The 19,949-nt window shown below is 40.4% G+C and overlaps 1 protein-coding gene across 2 annotated transcripts in view; it reads left to right on the top strand.

The window, feature by feature from the left end:
* Positions 1-4,362: 4,362 nt before the first annotated feature.
* Positions 4,363-19,949, top strand: part of LOC119734154 (histone-lysine N-methyltransferase EHMT2-like) — a 36,302-nt gene continuing 20,715 nt past the window's right edge. Inside the window, exons 1-18 of one of the 2 annotated variants that reach the window (XM_038207499.1) lie at positions 4,369-4,460; positions 5,427-5,516; positions 5,735-7,403; positions 7,685-7,807; positions 8,244-8,284; positions 9,393-9,488; positions 10,921-11,009; positions 11,955-12,009; positions 12,968-13,284; positions 13,548-13,663; positions 14,729-14,795; positions 15,043-15,125; positions 15,895-16,049; positions 16,538-16,612; positions 17,400-17,501; positions 18,035-18,139; positions 19,167-19,282; positions 19,847-19,885. In XM_038207499.1, coding sequence (XP_038063427.1) covers positions 4,443-4,460; positions 5,427-5,516; positions 5,735-7,403; positions 7,685-7,807; positions 8,244-8,284; positions 9,393-9,488; positions 10,921-11,009; positions 11,955-12,009; positions 12,968-13,284; positions 13,548-13,663; positions 14,729-14,795; positions 15,043-15,125; positions 15,895-16,049; positions 16,538-16,612; positions 17,400-17,501; positions 18,035-18,139; positions 19,167-19,282; positions 19,847-19,885 — 3,356 coding nt within the window. In that variant the 5' untranslated portion in view covers positions 4,369-4,442. Of the gene's footprint in view, positions 4,461-5,426; positions 5,517-5,734; positions 7,404-7,684; positions 7,808-8,243; positions 8,285-9,392; positions 9,489-10,920; positions 11,010-11,954; positions 12,010-12,967; positions 13,285-13,547; positions 13,664-14,728; positions 14,796-15,042; positions 15,126-15,894; positions 16,050-16,537; positions 16,613-17,399; positions 17,502-18,034; positions 18,140-19,166; positions 19,283-19,846; positions 19,886-19,949 lie in introns of both variants that reach the window. The other variant, XM_038207500.1, reaches the window with a different exon arrangement.

Genomic DNA, 19,949 nt, shown 5'->3' on the forward strand with positions numbered 1-19,949 from the left:
AGATTCGGGTTATCAAGTAGATTCATTATCATTAAGATTACGATTCCATATTTCTACAGATAGCAAAGCTATTGAGCCATTATACCTGACAAAATAATGACCATGATAATTGGTAATTGAGGCACTTTCCTTGCTCAAACTAGGCTGTTTCTGTGGTTAACGACTATATAATTTCCCCGGCACCACTCCTGGAATCGAAATGGAAACCGAATGATTTCAACGCCGGACGATTAAATTATGAAGAACAGTGTACGTACTTCCGTCCGGACGCCGATATTTTGGTCACTAGCTTTCTGCGAACTGAATGTATAGCAGCCATGTAAACCATTCGATACCCGTTATAAGGAAACCGCGTATTTATCCACTAATAAAATATAATTCTATAAGTACGGAATTTGACACTGTTTGAATGTACCATCTGTGAAACCGTTCAAGCCAGGATGAGCTGCTAAATAGAAAACACTGCTAAGCATGTAAATCTTCTCAGTAAACACAAGCCGAATGCACATCATAATGATGTTTCAGTTGCTTATTAACCCGTTTTAGCTGAACAAATATTGGACTTTAGCATATACTAGTTCTATGAGTGGCCCCTGACACTGCTGAAAGATGCAAGATACTGCTTGACGCCAATCGTACATCGCAAGAAAGTCCTCCAATAATACTGGAATAATTTACATGAACTATAGTTGTTCGTCTTAGATGGCAATGGCTATTATCCGTGACCCCCTCACTAGTCAAACCCCAATTTAAGGGGGAACACGAAATATGCTTGATACGGGGTAGGCCTACCATCTGGATTTTTGAGTCATGCAAACCAAGTTTTCAACCCCTATCATTCTGTAGATTGTATATCACCGCATGATTTTTTCTAAGTGGTACTGACGATTATAAATTACTTATTGACTGACCGTTTAGAGGTATAATTTTCTGTTTATGATCAAGTGGTACGTACGCATATAGCCCTCATGGTCGAACGTCTGTCAAAGAAAAATCGACTAAGTTGCACTGTCATGGACTGGAATTTGCTATTTTCCGAAACCAGTGCATAAATCGGAGTAGTGGAGACACTATTTTCAGAATCATTTAACTATATAGCTAGCTGTAATATTAACGAGTTCTATGGTCAGCAGCTTACAAAGAAGCGGAGTGATATCGGCATAGTCATGAGTGCTGCGCCGGATATTGATTAGCCCATATCAAGGCGGCAGTTCTGATTGGCCGGTCATGCACCCGCGTTGTGACGTCATCCGTGCGTGATATATCGTGCGAGTTTCCTGTATAGGGCTGTGGCAAAGTGAGTGCTGATGATTGTATTTAGATGTGAGCTCATGTATTTATGATGAAGGAGACCTCGAAGAATGGATTATCAAAATATCATTGAAAGTACAAATAGCCTCTACAACTTAAGGGTTGTGAGTCCCCTGCAAATTATAGACTTGCCCTTCTTCAGATGCATGATGCCTGTAAGTGATTATGGTCGAGACTTTTGCAAGTTGTAATAGCCTACCCATCATAATTGGCCCGGTTCTAGATTATCAGGGAGTTTCATTCAAAAAGTTTGAAGGACATATTTCGAAATCAATATTACTGGTTTGGTCACGGACCACTTTCGTTTGATAGGTAATGTCACCAGAAAGACTTCGATTTTGATGTCTAGGTCTGAGATTGAGTGACGTCTTTGGTCTTGGGTTAAAATATTATGATGCTTTGTATACTATTTTAGGAAGGCTATGGGAATTGAAGAATACGAGATATTGTCGCAGTAGCTGAAACGGGTAGGCCCTATAGGCCTATTGAAGTTGACCATGCGATACCTTATTTGTAAAGACTAAATTGTCAAAGTAAACAAGAAGTCATATTAAATTCTGTAGTACCGTGACCATACACTATAGCATAACCATTTTCAGAACCTAGATGACTTTAAAGTGCTTTTCTAATTGGAGAAATATAGCAACGTTCTGTGTGTGTTTTTTTCGCAGTGTACGTTCATTTTGCCGCAAACGCGCACAATCATTATACAATTCACCGTGGAGCGTACATTACGCCTACCACTTATTGTGTGTATGCATTGTACATGCATGCAAGTTTGCCTTGGTTGTGCATGGAATAAAGGTCACGTTAAACAAGAATCGAAACGTTTTGTCCTCTCGGTAAATCTAACACCTACACATTTGCATTCACATTTTAATCAACAATTTGGGGTTCAAGGTTTGCTTTGAAAACGGAAATCCCCTTGTTTCATATAAAGGCCTATATACATTATGGAAGGTACTGCGGTGCATTCGGATTGAAGAGGCTGCAGTACTTGAGCTATTAAAATGACTAATCTTAGTGGAATTGTGAATTCAAGGATACCATGATCATTGGGAATCGAAATTTAGTTGAGGTTGGTATTAAGCGGTCGAACATGTTCTAGTCTACTTTCTCATTAAGTAGGCCTGCACAGGAAGAAGCGTGATAAGTCAAAAAAACCAATTGTGTCATTTTCTATATGTATATCTTCTGCAACCTCTATATTACTTCAATGTTTGCAATGTAGACACGTTTATATATACGCCGAAGTAACATATAATGGAACAGATCCCTTACAGTAATTAAGTCTAATCTCGATTTGTATGTCACGTGACTGCTGAAATTCTTATCAATATAAGGTGATTGACACACGATACACATTGTGTGATACAGGCAAAATACCAGTGGGAAAATCAACAATATTGTAACAACCCCCTCCCCTCCCATGATGATTTCCGTCTGCCACTTCTTCTTACCTTCCCCCTGGCTCTAAAATAACATTAAGCGAAACTTTCAAGTTTGGTTTTTAATAATAATTATTGTTAGCTATCGTGGTCAGGGCCGGGACGTGACCCCCAGTGCACGAGCAGGGGCGTAACTGGGATGAAACATCTAGGGGGCACCTCGGGGTGCACACATTTTTTTTCAAGGGGGCACTGAAAGTAAATGGACTCACCCTCGGTTTTGCCTTTTTTTTAGGTCGGACGCCATGCGTCCTCGTTCGTTGTTGTGTACAAAAGACAATGTCGACGTCACAAGAGGCAATTGTTTTTTCCGCCTCATTATCATGCCAATTAAGTCACGATTATTTTCCTTTACTATGCAAGATATAATCATGAAATCATAATAACCTTTGCCGAACAACATACTCTCTGTTCGGCGGAGTCTAGTGGAGAGCCCATGACAGTATCTTCAGTGCAATACGCACCACCTGTGACGCAAGTGATGTGACTGACGTTATTTGACGTAACAATGTCACATTTACATTTACGAACTTGCCACGTGACCGTACTAAACTGAATCCACTTATGAATGCAATAAACAAGACATCATTAACTATAATGGCTCCTTTTGCTATACATTGTAGGCCTAGTGCATTATATTTTTCATCGAGTTGGGATTAGGCCTAAGGTCAATGAGTCCATGTAGATCTTAAGCACGCAAGCACGTCGAGACAAACCGGTAATCAATCGCAGATAGTTGGAGACTGTCTGCGATGGAGTCTCGACCAGTGCGAGTTTGTACCGTCCTAAAACTTTCTCAGATGCGTACACTGAGCGAGTACGTCATTACATGGCTTGGCGTTGGCCTTTGATACCTTTGCTAACTTAAGTTAACGGCAGTATCCTCCACAGATTTGTGTCCAAACCAACTAACCGACACAGCTGAAGCTGATTGTAATCGCATCTAAAACGTTTAAATAACAGGAGAGGTCATGGAAGCCAGTCATATAAGCATATAGGCAGTCAAGCGTTACTGAATAAAGGGGCAGCCTAAGTGATATTAAACGGGGCAAAAATATACCAAAAGTTTAAATTTTACATGTGATTAAAAAACAAAACCTGATTAGTGCTTGAATGACAATAGGACTAAACTAATGCCAGATTGACGGGCCTAAAGGCCTGGGGTCTCAAGTCAAAATCTAGTGTGTGCCTGGGAAGAAGATCGTAGACACACGTTATAATCATGGAGGTAGGGGCAGTTGAAGAAATATAACGGATTGGGTTAATTTTGAACAAGAAACATTCACGACAATAGCATTGAAAATAAATAAAAGATCGTTCTTCAATCTGATCATCCTGGATACCACGAAATTCTATTTCAATAGCTCTGAGCGGAGAGGTCGAACTAGTCTCCCAAAAACATTTTTGTGGACGAAAATGTGGAACTCATCTTTCCACTAACGCGCGTACGTTTCGGATAAATTGTACAATTATTTAACATATATTTCAAGTAACTTTGTGAAGGACAGAACAATAATTTGAGCCTTAGAAGACCGAAATCTAAGAAATTTCCTCATGGTGTTGCAAAAAGTTGTAGGCGTCCGACGGAGATAAAATAGTCCGGCCAACACGCACACAACGCACTGCACCCACTGATGCTGAAAGAACGGGAAATGTATTGCGCATGCGCAGTTCATCTTCACTATGGCGGCTGATTGGAAGGTAGGTTGCTTCACCGAAAAATGGCCTGAAATCTCACTTTTGGGGAAACTGTTCACAAAATGGTTCCGCACAGCCCTAGATTGGTGCTTGTCGAGTGAAAAGATGTAGTTATTTCGTTCGTGTATGTCGTGGAAAGTGTTAAATATTCACCAATCTCCCCGTACGTAACTCGTTGTGGTGGCTAAACAATGTGGAACGCACTGCAAGCGGGTCGTACCACCCAAAATTGGCTGCAAATATCGCCATTGTTTGTGGATTTCCCCGCATTCTGTATTGAGCTGTCCCGTTGTGTGTTTTCCAGGTGAACCTGTGATCAAAGTAAACAAAAAGTGCCACCTTGTGCACTTCTGCGTTTGATAGTATCGTAGGTTTTTATGTTGTGCACTGCATCGGTGGTTGTAAACTTGTAACTTAACCATGTTAACTTTTTGAACTTGTCTTGTGCACGCTGTTTATGTACAGTTGTTTGGCATAGTGCCGGCTAGTTTAAAGATGTTTGCACATTGTTGTCATGATAAATGTAGCACAATATCTGTACACAAAGGTTGTTTTCATGCATTATTGTTAGTATAGGCTGATAATTTAATTCTTTTTGTTTTTTTTCCATGGATTTTCCTTCATGTTTGCATTTCATAGATAAATATTATTATTAGGCCTACACCAGTTCACAGGTGTGATTTCTGCATGTGCATGCATTTAATGTTGTTTGTCGAAAATGTTTCGCTGTTTGCATGTATTATGTGATCAGATCATGCTTAAATTTGCAGTTTAACAAAAGTAAGTAATTATAATCACAAAACTGAAACTGCACATGCTCAATGGTAATTACACAGCAAACTCGTCAGTCAAGGTCAAAATTAGTTTTATCCTCGTAATATATCATGTGAGAGCTAGACTGTCCAATTAACAAACAAAAATATCCCCGTACGTTTCCTTTTGATTATTTTGTCCCCTTTCCCTCCACAGGATGTGGGGTCAAAGGTCAGAGAACAGCATGCCGATGACCGTAATATCTTTTGTACTGATGAGGTTGGAGTGAGTGGTGAAGATAGGAAAGTAAGAAAAAAAAAATAGTAAATGACCTCGGGTCAACTAAGGTCAAATAGGTCAAAGGTCACTGTGGTATACTCACTGAAAGGGGACGCAAAGTTATGGAAGCTTTGTACAAAGGAAAATTCTGTGTTCATGCCATTGAGGAAAAAAAAGTGGCTACTGGGGGAAACTGTAATTGTGTATAAATTCCTAAGTGTTTCTTTTTATCTCCTCCGATACAGACGGTTCAAAAGCGGTCAACCCGTAAGCAGTTCCAGGATTTGTCATTTAAAAATTCGGGCCAAAGAGGTGTGGAGCGAGTATTTGTGAATAGGGATCGTCAGTCACAGAAAGGACGGGAATCCCAGAATGCATGGCGTACTCCACGGCAAGGTGATGTTGAGAGGGGAGTTAGGAACTCAGTGCAGGGCGATAAACCATCGTCCAAGAAGACAGAAGCCGGTGATGCCGAACAAGCGCCAGTGATGTCACAGCAGCAAGGAGTGGTCCGCAACGCAGGGGAACCAGTGCACAGAACAGCTGCACGTAAGACGGGTCCCTCAGCCGCGACTAGCAAAAAAGCACAATTGGTTAAACAGCTCATGAAATCTCCATCGAAACTAACGGCGCGTAAAACTGGCCCGAATGCCAATCGGTTGCCGTTGCCGAAAGGAAAAGTGCATTTTAACGCCCGCAAACGGGCTGCATTGCCAGTAAGGTTTGATTTTCGCAGGTCCAGTCAAGGGGAAGTGCCGAAGAGACATTTTGCTGCGCGAAAGTCATGTCCCGTGGAAGGGGAAAACATCAGTAGTCATTCCCATGATGTACAGCTTGCTGACGAAAAATTTAGTATGACTATTCTTAAACTGGAACCAGTACAGAATGGTTTACCATCAAATGAGGAGTTGAAAGGCAGTACGACTGACCAACCTACCGAAACACCAAAACGGCATATAACCGCTCGGAAATCATGTCCAACACCAAAGAATCCGGCCTACAAAGCCACCAATCCAGAGGGCTCACATAAAAAACCACATCAGGTTCGATTTGCAAACCAGAGATCAGGGAAGAGGACAGCTAATCAAGATAAGAAACTGAACTTTGATCTCGACAAGAGTCGTAAACGTAATGCCGCTGCCGTGGCAGAAACTTCACCAGTCACTAAAAAACTGAAATCCGCCTCGCTGGTGATACCGCCAGTCATCCAACGGGCGATCATGCTTGGTTTGGCCACGACATCATCATTTCGCCCCGGAATGAAAGCCGGTATTCCAGTTGACGCCGATACAATCTTGTCTGAAAGACACACACAACCACTCGTGCACAAATCATCACCTCAAACCAATACCTCAAATGATGCCAAAACTGGCTTAGAGAAATCGGCCCCTGATATACGTCACAGCGCATTTGAGGACCAAGTCGAGAAAATGAAACAATCAGGAGCAAGGGACACTAACGTGATGGAATCGCCAGGTTCATCTCAAGTCGATGACCAAGACGTTTTCATGGACGACGATCCTCCTAAGCTGATCAGTAGCAGAGACCTTGAAGCTCAAGACATGAGTGGTAGCGACGAAACACCAGAATTAGATAACCAACCACCTCCCGATATCACCTCAGCGGAGCCGATGCACCAAACACTGCCCCCTAGTGGCGAGCTACAGTCCACCGATCGTGATAACCCAACCCCAATACCAGGCACCACCGCGTCGTCATGCAATCCACGCCACGCCCTGGCTGCAGATTTCCCTGTGGGTGCGGCTGGATCAGCCACGCCCGACTCATCGGCAACAGAGACCTGCCCATCTGATGTCATCAAGAAGAAAAAGCGCCCTCGCACACACACGCACTTTGGTATGAAGCGACATCGTGTTGGACGAGGTGCAAATAAACTCAACAGCTATGATTCTGGTGAGTTGCAACACAAATTCAGAAGTGAAGGCTCTTCCAGCCAAAATGGACTAAAAGATACCTAACCCTCTTTTGATTGAAGAAATTGACAAATTAAGAGCCCATCTCCACAGACCTGTGCAGCACAGTTGGTAGAGCTCTGGTGTTGCATTCCAGCGGTTGCAGGTTTGAAGCCCTCACTAGTCAACTTCTTTATTCAACCTTTTGTTGGTAATTGAACAAGACGCACCTGTTGCATAATTGGATATCATGTTACTCATTGTGTTGGTATTTCCCTACAGACTCGACAGATGTCCTGAGTGAAGCTGGCAGTGAAATCCAACCGCCGGGTCAGAACAAGAAGAGATCCAGCAGTTCCTCCACAGTGGCCAGCTTGGAATCAGAAGTTGACTACTTGGCTCAGGGTAAAAAAAAAAATTCCAGCCTTTATGTTATTTTATCATTCTAAACCTTCTTTACAACAAAACAAGCTCTGTGAAGGTCCGTGAGTACTTAAAAAGATTGACATAGAGTGAACTTTGCAACTGAAATTGGATTTTAAGGCAGTGTGAAGTTACCAGTAACTATTGGTAAAGTAAGATACAGTGGAACACCTTTATAACAATGTCCTTGGGACTTTACAGATGTTCTTGTGATAACAGGTACCTTGAATTAACAATAATGGAAACAAAGAAAAACAGAGACTTGGGACCTAAAATTTTGCTTGTTATAAGCATGCTTTTGTATTAACAGTGCTCTTCTTATCAGGGTTCGACTGTAAATAACAGGTTGTTTTGTTGGTCAATTTTATTCAAGATCTTGTAACAAAGAAGGACCTTGTGAAATTGATTTTTTTTGCAGGAAATCTCGTTGAACACAACAGTAGCAATCATCATCTTCAGGTGAGTTGGTTTAGCGTTGAGACACCATCGGATAAATAAGTTTCATCCATGAATATGGAATTGGACAAAACATTTCAAGTTGATACTTCAACACCATCTGAAGTCGTCATAGTTTGCCAAAATGCTGAATTCTACCATTTCTGATAAACAGATCATACCATTCTGAGTTTCTGCACACCCATGTATCAACCATTGCTAACCGTTAATCATATCTTTATTTCTCACCATATAACATTCTTATACATTTTAATTTTCATTCACTTAAAGATTTTGAGTGATTCTTAAAGGGAAGATACAACATTTGCAAACATCAAAAAACGAAATAATCAAATTATCACAAAATACCTTACTGAATTGTTCGGGAATGACAGTCTAAAGCATCCTGTAAAATCGTGGCTCCTGGTGTGCTGACATTTTCAAGAAAAACTGTATTTTTCCAACGCTGGTCGGCCGACCAGCGTTGGAGAAAACTGGCTTTTTTTCAAAAAGTGCTCCTAATTTTTCATATTTAGTTATTCCGCATTTTCTTTGCAATTGATTACACATCTGTGAAGGGGTACAAGCCTGCTAGACTGATTCTTTCACCTTACAATTCCCCAAAGTCTATAAATTGCTCCGTTTCATCTTAAGTGAGGTCAGGAAGCCAGACTACAAGAACATGACTGGTTTTCTTGGTTTTTCCAGCATCTACAAGCCCAAAGCGTGAAACAAGTCAGTTTAACAATATTTGCATTAACATACTAATCTTCCAAATCCATTTATTTGTGAAAATTGCAGCACAGAAAAATGTTGTACATTCCCTTTAATAACCTTGTACCAAATTATCTTACTTCCTTGGCAAATTGGTAAAACTGCCAACAGAGGCAAGAATGTCTCAAATGGTAGTTCATTGATGTGGTGTTCTCTTGGTGGCAATCGAACTCTGCTTCAGTCCATTTTATTGATTAACTCTATGGATCAAAACGATGGCAATCTGGGAGACTGCCGTTAAAGGTCAGTATAGCTTAGATGGTAGTACATAGATGGCATTCTGGTCGTAGTAGGTTCGAACCCTGCTTATCAGTTTTCAACTGATAAATTATGTATTACCTCTCATTGTCTTGGTTAGTCTGAGCTACCTCTTTGTTGTTGCCGTATGGAGCAGAAAGGTCCTTCGTCTATCATCCTATCAACTTGTCGAGCATTGGAAGTCATTGATAGCGAGGTAGGTCAAATTGCTTACCATTAATATTTGGTAAGCAAAAACAAGAAGGGTTACCATCTAAAATCCAATGAGATGTATATGGCTTATAAAGTGGTTCTCATCTGATTCTTGCTTATCACATCAATTTGGTAATCAATATTTTTCTGATAAAAGGTCCGTGAACTTTTCTTAGGAACACATTGTGTGTAACTTTGACATCCCTTTTATGGTTAATTTTATTGAAAAGTGCACTTCTTTAAACGTTTTATAAATTTCCGTGGTTTTCCGGACAACTGAGGGTGCTGTTGCTGTGATGCCATTTCAGGAAGACACTGTTCAGTTTAGGGGTTTTCTGTTCAAATTGTGAACCAAAATATTTGCTCATTGAAAACATTTGTGAGAAAAGTTTGCTCATCGGCTTACTGCCATGTACTGACACAACAATGAATCACCAAAGAAAAGAAAAATCACGATGGCAAAATATCCAAAATTCTGGCAACTTTTGGTGCTGAAATATCTGTAACATTGAGGTTTCTGCCTGACATCACACCTGTGCACTTGAATATGGAAATTTGCATTAGCATAAAAACCAAAAAGGCACCAAAATACCCTTGAACATGGCAAAAACGAAACTTTAAAATAAGTTTAAATGGGACACAAAGGTGCATTTTCGAGGATTGCATTAAACAAAATTACATTGCATGTGAGCCCTTTAAGCAGCTCCACGTAGTTGAGTCGAGATTGTAATGGTTAATCAGATTGTCACATTGGTACTTCCTTGAACACTGGGTCCCTGGTTCGATTGCAAAGCCAAAGTGAATTGACTTTATAGTTATAGCCAATGTCATGGCACTACTTACCACTGATACTTGCTAAGCAGGGAAGATATGTGCTTAGCAGATACCGGTTACCAGCCAAAATGTCATGCAACATATATTGCTGGCGGCTGGTTCCCAGCTGTTTTGTGCTTAGTACCTAAAAATCCTCAGCAAACAATTCCCCTTCACAGTTCCGTGTCATTTGGCCCAGTTTTCAGTGGTTTTCATCAGAGTCCTGACTTTAATGAAGGTTTGTCTGCAAGGAGAAACCCTGTAGAAGAGTCCTCTAGAAGTACCAAGAATTGTTCAGCTCAATAGGCCTGAAATGTAGGACAATGTCCCCTTGTTCCACCTACATGTAGCTCCCAAAGTAAAACATACAAGTAAACAAAGCATGACATCATTACATCTTAGGCCAATGTGGATTCATGAATGATAAGTGATTTATACTTTGAACCAAAAACTGCGTTTCTGACTCTTTCTATCTTTCACCATGATGTAAGATATGCATTCTTCTGGTTGACCATAGGGAATTTACCTTATGAACCATTTCCTGGTAACCTCCATACCTTTTCATGTGCCACTTTGGGCAGTATCACCTTAAAAGTCATCGTTATTTTGTATTTTTGTTTCAGTTGGTCGAGTGTAAGAATAAGATCAACACAGGCAAGTTACATCGTCCATCCTCCAGGGTTCCGTACGGCGCCTTCTGCTCGGACCATCGGTAAGCAGTCGCAATAGCAGTCTAATTGAATAAAACCACAGTGCTCATTTCGTGTGGATACAAGTGGCAATTTTGGACACGAACTGCATAACCATTGCCAAAACCTTGGTAAAATATGGTTGCGTACCTTTGTATGGTAACAGCTACCCAAGATCATAAAACACCATTGGTATGGATGTAGAGTCATGTGGATTGATAGCTAGGTTTGGCTAGGCTTAACTAGGTAATTGAATTGGTTTAGCAATAACAGATGTGGGTGTAGATGGGCTACTTCTGGTTGGGTTAGGTCAGATCAGTCAGGCTTAGTGGGTACCCAGTCTCGAAATATTTTTTTTTTGCCGAGATCTATGGCACTATCGCACCAAAGACACGTTTTCAAAACTTTGGTAAAGCAGTGTTTTTGCCAAGATAATTTCAGCATACCTATAAGATACCTTTTCATACTAACAAGTACCAAGTACTTAACCCATTTTCTTGTGCATTGCCAGTAGACACATTAGCAAATGTATAATTTAAATACAAAAAAGTAACGCCAAAATGGTGCTAGTTGAAATTATCAAGCTGCCCAAAACCTGAAGGTCCGCGCATACATATTTTCAATTATTATTGTTAGAGTCACCTGTTTTGCGCTGGAGCCATTGTTATCCAAACTGCTGTTAGTATTACAGTCGACTCTCGTTAGTACAAACTCTGTTAATACAAAATTTTGGTTATAACAAACATAAAGCCTTGGTCCCGACTGTGCATTTATGTGCACAATGAATGGGACTGATGTTCCTCTTAATACAAAATTCTGATATAACAAACAATTTGGCTAGGTCCGAACGAGTTTGTTATAACGAGAGTCGACTGTAATTAAGATACGGATCATTTGCCACCACAGATGCAACTACTTGACCATAACAAGCAATTGTATTTGACCTTCACAAGTAATTGTTATTTCAGAACACTGATGACTGAACACAAGTGCTGCCCAGGATGTGGCTGCTTTTGTACAACGGTGAGAAATTTAAATATTTTTACTGAAACTTATCCCTTAGATAACTAATGATGATACAAGAATCATGATAGTAAAATTAATTAACTTGTTTTATTTGTAATGTAAATAAGCTTTTATTTTGGTAAAGAACAAAAGATCCCTCAGTTTGAGACACCAAACTGTTGAATGGAAATTTTGAGAAAATAACCTTAAAAGGTAATATACAACATTTGCAACATCAAAAAAAAAAAATATTAAATTATTATGAAATACCTTACTTGACTTTAAGTGAATAATAGTCTCAAGCATCCTGTGAAATCATGGCACCTGGTGTGCTATCATTTTCAAGAAATGTGGAAACTTTATGTTTCAAATACTGCCCCGAATTTACCAAATGTGGTTAGTCCACATTATGCTTGCAAATAGTTATACATCTGTGAACGGGTGCAAGCCAGCTAGTCTGGTTCCAGGACCTGACAATTCCCAGACATCTATAAATTGCTCCGTTTCATCTGAAGAAGGGTCAAGGAACCAGACTAAAAAACAGCATTTTGTTCTTGGTTTTTCCATCATCTACGAACACAAACTTTAAACAGGTCAATGTAACAATATTTACTGTAAAATACTTGCCCCAAAATCCATTCATTTCTGAAAATTACAGCAAGAGCAAATGTTTTATATTTAACATTAACTTTGTAGGAATGTTCTTGCATCTATCATGACACTTCACTTAACTCTGTCAGGAATTGGAAAATTGTTTCATTGCCACTTTTTAAAGATTTCTTGAATGTACAATATTGGTTTATACCAATTCTTTGAAAATGTACATGAAACAGCCACAATCAAGGAACCACACACATCTGTCTTAATTGAGAACCGATCTACGTAATTTGTGTTGAATCGCCAAAATAGTTACCACAAAGCAATCGGAATATTACAAGATCGATTATTGTCACATTTTTTTTCTTACCATGTTAAGGGAGTGGTAGTGGTGTGCAACCCAGAAGGAGACGACAAGAAATCCCACCACTTCCATCGAGAGTGCATCATGGACCTAGCTGGCGCCCTCTATTGTCCACACTGTGGCAACACCGCGGGACTACGCGAAATCTCCATCCCGTCCAACGGGAACATGGCCACGCTACGCAAGATACCAAAGTCTATGATCCTCAGCGGCGTGGTCAGGTTGCCGAAGTCGTTGCTTGGGAAACTGACCGGTTGCCGTGACGATGAAAAATCAGTAGAAACGGAGGTGAAGGAAAACGGGGAGAAGGAATCTGCCGAACATGGACCAAGGTAAGAGCGAAAGAATATTGTCTCCAAATCTTGTGTCAAAATCAAGATTTGATGATTCCATCATCATTGAAATCACAGTAAATCTGCAGTACAGAAACAAATGCTCCTTATTGGTAAAATAGTATGGCCAAAATGTAGATGTACATGTACTGATAATGACATTGTATATTCCAGTCATTTCTTTGTAACTGATACCAACTGGTAATTTCCACCAGACAACATTTTAGGATTTCATCTTTTCATCGTGTATTATTTTTTTTCAGAGCTAAAATGAGCATTACCAAGATGGACAAACCTGAGCCACTGACAGAAGAGGAAGGCTATGCAGACCTACCCTCTAAGAGCATGACGTTGAAATCGGGAACAACCCTGACCTCAAGTGAGCCAATTTATCTGCTTCTTTTCCCATTATTTCTCAGTCAAATCTTTTTTTGTAGAATGTCATGGATCTACTTCTCAAACATTTCTGTACTCGGGGGGGGGGGGGGGGGGGGGGGGGGGGGGAAAAGACAGAAGCTCTTGGGAACAGAGTAAGACAACACCAGCGTTGCTGCGGTAGTTGTGTCTGCACCATTAGATTTATTCCAGGCAAATTCATGTATCTTAAGCCGGCCGCAAACCTTTCTGATTTGACGTCACCGGAAAGGTGTGCTGGCAGCACTCTGATTTCACCAATCAGTTTCATGAAGGAAGTCACATGATTAAAAATTGATGTGACTGGTCATCATGTGACTGATTACAAGCGGAATTAGTCATAACGTTGTGGTCTCCGCAACAGAGGGGAAAAAACGTACCGGTGAACCGATGATCCAATGAACTGGTAAAATCGGAAAGGTGTGCAGTGGGCTTTATGTTCATCTTCCCACAAATCTGTTTTTGCTTTTTTTTCTTTGCTATTTTCTGTCTTCTATGGTGGTGATTTCTGTTGGTCATATGTGTCAGCTCGAGCAATCTCTATCTAAAATATCCTTAAATAATTGTTAAATCCGCTACATCAGTCTTTAAGGCCAAAAAAAAAAGTCTCCGGTTTCTGGTATGGAGCTTGCCCCAAAACAGTTACCTGTTTTTGTTTTTTTTTTGGCTTCAAATGTCGGCTGATGACTGCAAATGGTGTCCGACTAAACTTAGTGCAAATATATGGGAGTCCAGAGAGGCCACATAAATCTTATTCTCGATCATAACCCCATCTAAAAACACGTTCAAATTGTGCAGCAGCAGAATTCCAGTCAAACCAGTGAGTTTGGCGGTTTTGAAACATCATCTTGTATTGAAAAAAAAACATTTTCATTTTGCCGACGCGCATGGCTACGGCGACGTGCGCGCATACCAGAAACCGTAGACTTTTTTTTTTTGGCCTAATCAATAAAGTGATCATTGCATTGTCATGTCTTATATATCAACCGTTGGTAATAGTTGATTGGGTATCGTCTGTTGTCCTTACCAGAGCCATTACCACCCGGACCCAAACGGGATGTGCTAGAGGCAGTCATGGAATATCTCAATGCAGATTCGTAAGTTTATAGCAAAACTTCGTTTTTTGTGTGTCAAATTTTGAATATCATTCCTTGACACTTAGCAAGGATAGTAAACATAATTATTTCTAGGCATTGGCTTGTCTGCAGAAATCTTCTCTATTTTAGTGGTAAGTTGTCAGAGTTTGTACTTCTTGTTACTTAAATTGGTATTTATTCATTTGAATCAGTATTTTGTCACCATCGCTATTGTGTATTCACTCAGGGTGTGTTTGTTTCTGTGCAGGCCAAAACGAAGCCGTTTCATCCCCAAGAGTATGTACGCAGCAGCCGCACAAGGAGAAATGGGCAAAGTACTCCAGATGCTTGGTGAGATGATAAAGGGGGAAAATTACTTTCGGTTTACCGGTTTCTTTGTGGCCTCCTGTCCATTTTGGCCAATTTGGCTTTTTGGCCATCTGTCCATTATGGCCACCTGTTCATTGTGGCCACCTGTTCAATGTGGTCACCTGTCCATTTAGCCATCCACCTGTTCATTGTGGCCACCTGTTCATCGTGGCCATGTGTTCATTGTGGCCACCTGTTTATTGTGGCCACCTGTCCATTTAGCCATCCACCTGTTCATTGTGGCCACCTGTCCATTTTGGCCACATGTCTGTTTTGGACACCTGTTCATTGTGACAACCTGTTCATTCTGGCCACTTTTCCATTGTGACCACCTGTCCATTGTGGCCACTTTGGCTTTTTGGCCAGATGTCCATTATGGCCACCTGTTCATCGTTGTCACCTGTTCATCGTGGCCACCTGTTCATTATAGCCATCCACCTGTTCATTGTGGCCACACGTCTATTTTGGCCAGATGTCCATTTTGGCCAGATTTCTATTTTGGCCAGATGTCCATTTTGGCCACCTGTCCATTTTGGCCACCTGTCCATTTTGGCCACCTGCCCATTTTGGCCACCTGCCCATTTTGGCCACCTGTCCATTATGGTGGTCACCTTTCCATTGTGCCACCTCTTGATTGCATCCACCTGTTAAATTTTGGTCCCTGTAAACCTTGGCCCCTAACCTTGAACAGATTTATCAAGCATTATTAAAATCCCAGAAAATGAAACAATTCTTTCGTTTTTTGTTACAGCGGAAGGTTTTGACCCAAATTATCGCTTCCCCGCCCACAATCAGGAGACTGCTTTACATCCCGCTGCTGCAGCGGGTCATTTGGAGATTATTGTAATGCTGCTACAGGCCGGGGCTAATATGGAAGCTGAAGATGAAGATCATAAAACACCACTGGTATGCATAGGGTCATGAGGGTAGAGAGCTGGGTTGGGATAGACTTGATTTGGCTATAGCCGTTGTGGGTATAGATGGGCTAGTTGGGTTGGGTTAGGTCGGATCAGGCTTGGTCGGAAGCCAAGGATGAGGATCATAAAACACTTTTATAGCTGGGTTCGGCTGAGCTAAACTGGGTAATTGACTTGGCTTTGCTATAAACGGTGGGGGTGTAGATGGGGTTACTTCAGGTTGGGTTTGGTCAGTTCAGGCTCGTTGGGAAGTTGATGACGAAGATCATAAAACACCATTGGAATGGATATAGAGTCGTGGATTAGTAGCGAGGTTGGGCTGGGTTAAACTGGGCTGCTGACTCGATTTGGCTATGACTTGTGTGGGTATAGATGGGTTACTTTGGGTTGTGTTTGTGTGTTTTTGCTGGGTTGTTGATAGTTTGATTTTAGTGTTAATTTATTGATCACCAATGTCATTTATTTTTTTTATGACAGCACATGGCAGTTGAGAATGGCCATAATGACTCCATGCGATACCTGATCAAGCACGGTGCTGTTGTACAGCACAAGGTAACGATGATCTCTCATTTTATAACAAAAATGATACGTTTTACCACCGCACTAACCAACATTTTGAAACTTTACAAACTTTATAAATAAATAAAATACCTTCCAGGCCATTTTTTTAGCGAATGAGCGCGCCGCAAAGATACCATTTTCTAGTTACAAACACTAGAAATATCCTGTTCTTAAAACATTTTAGTACCTTTTCTTAAAACTTAAAATTAAAGATTGTAAAAATTTGAAATTTTGAATTGTAGCAACAATTCGTTCAAGAACAAGGCCTATCTACAGTGTTCTCCAACTTGTAAAAATACTCTGGTGCCCTGCTGTGCTTTCTGAGGTACCCCCCATGCTTCAAAAGTTGCCACTATGCTTTCAAGTGGGGCTAACCTTACCCTCCAGGGTATATTTTGGCTAGAAACTGTCAAAAGCAGTAGCGTGCAACACTTGTCAAACTGAAAAGCCTGCCCATTGTGGCAATCCTTCAGGTCAAAAGTCTCAAGGCCAAACTGCCTCAGAGTCCCTGGTCACTGATGTATTAAGGGAAAAAATGATCCTGAGCCAGTATTGTACTTAACTGTTAAAAATGGCCTAAAAGCTGTTATCCATACGTAAATTACATGTTCATCTGCAAATAGCGCCCCCTAGCATAAAGGTGTCTGTAAATAGCGCCCCCAGCATATACACTCCCCCCTCCGCTTTTTGACAGAGCTCCGACCTTTATATTTTCGAAGTTGGAGAACACTTCTATCAGTACATTACTCTGACTATCAGTTGCTATGTCTTTGTACAGGACGATGAAGGAATGACCATCTTACACCTTGCAGCTAAGAATGGCAATTTTGAAGCAGTCAAATTCATCATGAGTCTCAGGAAAATCTACTCTAATGCTCAGGTATGTCAACGCACATCTCTAGGGATCCCCAAGATCCGGGTTTAAACCTCACCGGATGCATTGTCTGGAAAAAAATCAGTTTCTACTGAAATTTCATGATTTCCACAATTTGTCACTGGGGTTTTCATTCTCTCCAAGAAGAATAATTTGTTTTTCTCTTGACTGAACAAGTTACTTGAGGTTTTGCAGAATTCAGATTGCAGTACCCAATTCAAAGAAACTAAACTTCCATCAAAGGTAGTCTTCTGTTCTTTTTCAGTTACGACACTGTCTTGAACTACCTTAGTTTACATCACATCACTCAATCAGAATCTAGCAAGTACCTCAAACGTCCCAGTACTAATGTCCTATAAATTCAACATTCGTAGCAAAAAGTGGAATTAATTTGATCAATCATTTTATAACTTCACTAGAGGTATATTTGCCAAGCAAATGTATTGTCATTGTGATTACTTCAGTTTAATTGTAACAACTAATTACGATTGGCATGATTTTGATGACCTTTTCCTTCTATTTGATTGTCTGCTGGGCAGGACGATGGCGGTTGGACACCAATCATCTGGGCTGCTGAGTATAAACACATACCTGTCGTCAAGTATCTGATTGAACGAGGGGCTGATCCCAACATCCGAGACAAGGTATGCTTGCAATCTTGACCTTTGACCCTAACGCCCTAGACATGGTCAATAGGAACTTTCCTGAATCCTCCAAAATCGTCCACTTTTGCAGGACATTTCTGGCACAATTTTTGTACCAGATTTGCAATGGAGTTCATTGCAATTCATCACAAGTTATCACAAGTCAATTACAAGGCAGTCACAAGCAGAGGTGTGAAATCTCAGCTTTAAAGCTGATTTCAGCTCTTTTTCTTTTGGATTTCAGCATTTTTCCCTCACTTGCTGTGTACAAAAGCATAGGAGATTTCCAAAATTCAGCTTTTTTACTCCTTTTTCAGCTGTTTTCAGCTATTTTTATCAGTGGTCACTCACACCCTTGCACAAGTCAATCACAAGTCAATCACAAGTCATCACATGTCATCACATGTCAACACAAGTCAATCACAAGTCAACATAAGTCATCACGTCAACACAAGTCATTACAAGTCAATCATAAGTCATTACAAGTCAATCACAAGTCAATACAAGTCATCACAAGTCAATCACAAGTCAATCACAAGTCATTACAAGTCCATCACAAATCCATCTCAAGTCAATCACAAGTCAATCACAAGTCAATCACAAGTCAATCACAAGTCTTCACGAGTCATCACAAGTCAATCACAAATTAATCACAAGTCATTACAAGTCAATCACAAATCAATCACAAGTCAATCACAAGTCTTCACAAGTCTTCACAAGTCATCATAATTACAAGTCAATCACAAATCATCGAGTCTCAAGTCAGCTAATGTCATAAAACTCTGCTTTGTGCTTAAATTTCAAGGGGTATCAAACACCATGCGAAGTTAGCGCCTTAAATCCCATTCACACCTTTTAGATTCTGAAGGATCTTGAAGGGTTAGGATTTAGGAGAGAATAAATTCCACATCCAGTAATGTACTTTGTTTTCAACATTATTATAAGAGATTTATTTGCATAAATAAGTTCACCGTGTAGCTTTGTTGCGATTATCTTGAAACCAATCATCTAAACCTCTTTCCTTCAGGAGGGTAACTCAGGTCTTCACTGGGCCGTCTTCTCTGGCACCGAAGACGTAGCTGAAATCTTTCTCAACAGACACAGTGATGTGCATGCACCCAACATTCATGGAGACACACCGCTGTAAGTCCAGCCAGTAAACTGCCCTTACCCTTACAGCATGCCTAAAACATCCGCTGGTTTTTACCGTCAATTATTTTATTAACCCTAACTCCCTAGCATGATTTATTAGGAACCATATACCCATCCTGGCAAATTCCAACACCATATGGGAAACTGCACACACGTATTTCTGACTTAGTTTCTGGAGGTGTGCCAACCCAATGTAAAAGACTGTCAGTTTAAAGGTACTGTACCCATCCTGACAGATTCCAACAAAACATGGGGTTTGATGGGTTTAGTTCTGTTAGTGTTAATATAGCTGAATTTGAAGCTGTGACCACGAACCACAAGTCCAAATTTTGTTTACATCGACAAAAACAAATTTAAATGTTGGGGTTTTGCAATTGTCTACTTTGAGGTAGACGTTCTTGTGTAGGGTCAATTTGTGAATATGTATTTTTATGTTTAAATTTAGTGCCTGTTTGACTTTTTAAGGACAAAATATTCAAAGATAAGTTAGCTTATATGTTGCTCAAATAAATTATTTCAAATGGGTTTTTTTTCTTGGTTTTTTTTTTTTTTCAGACACATTGCCTCCAGAGAGAATAATTATGGCTGTGTTACGTAAGTATGTCTTAATTTTTCCCCTATAAACCATCTGACTGGTCAATTTTCTACACTTGTGTTG

The sequence above is a fragment of the Patiria miniata genome, unplaced genomic scaffold (assembly GCF_015706575.1).
Source record: "Patiria miniata isolate m_02_andy unplaced genomic scaffold, ASM1570657v1 HiC_scaffold_27, whole genome shotgun sequence".
Classification (NCBI taxonomy): Eukaryota; Metazoa; Echinodermata; class Asteroidea; order Valvatida; family Asterinidae; genus Patiria; species Patiria miniata.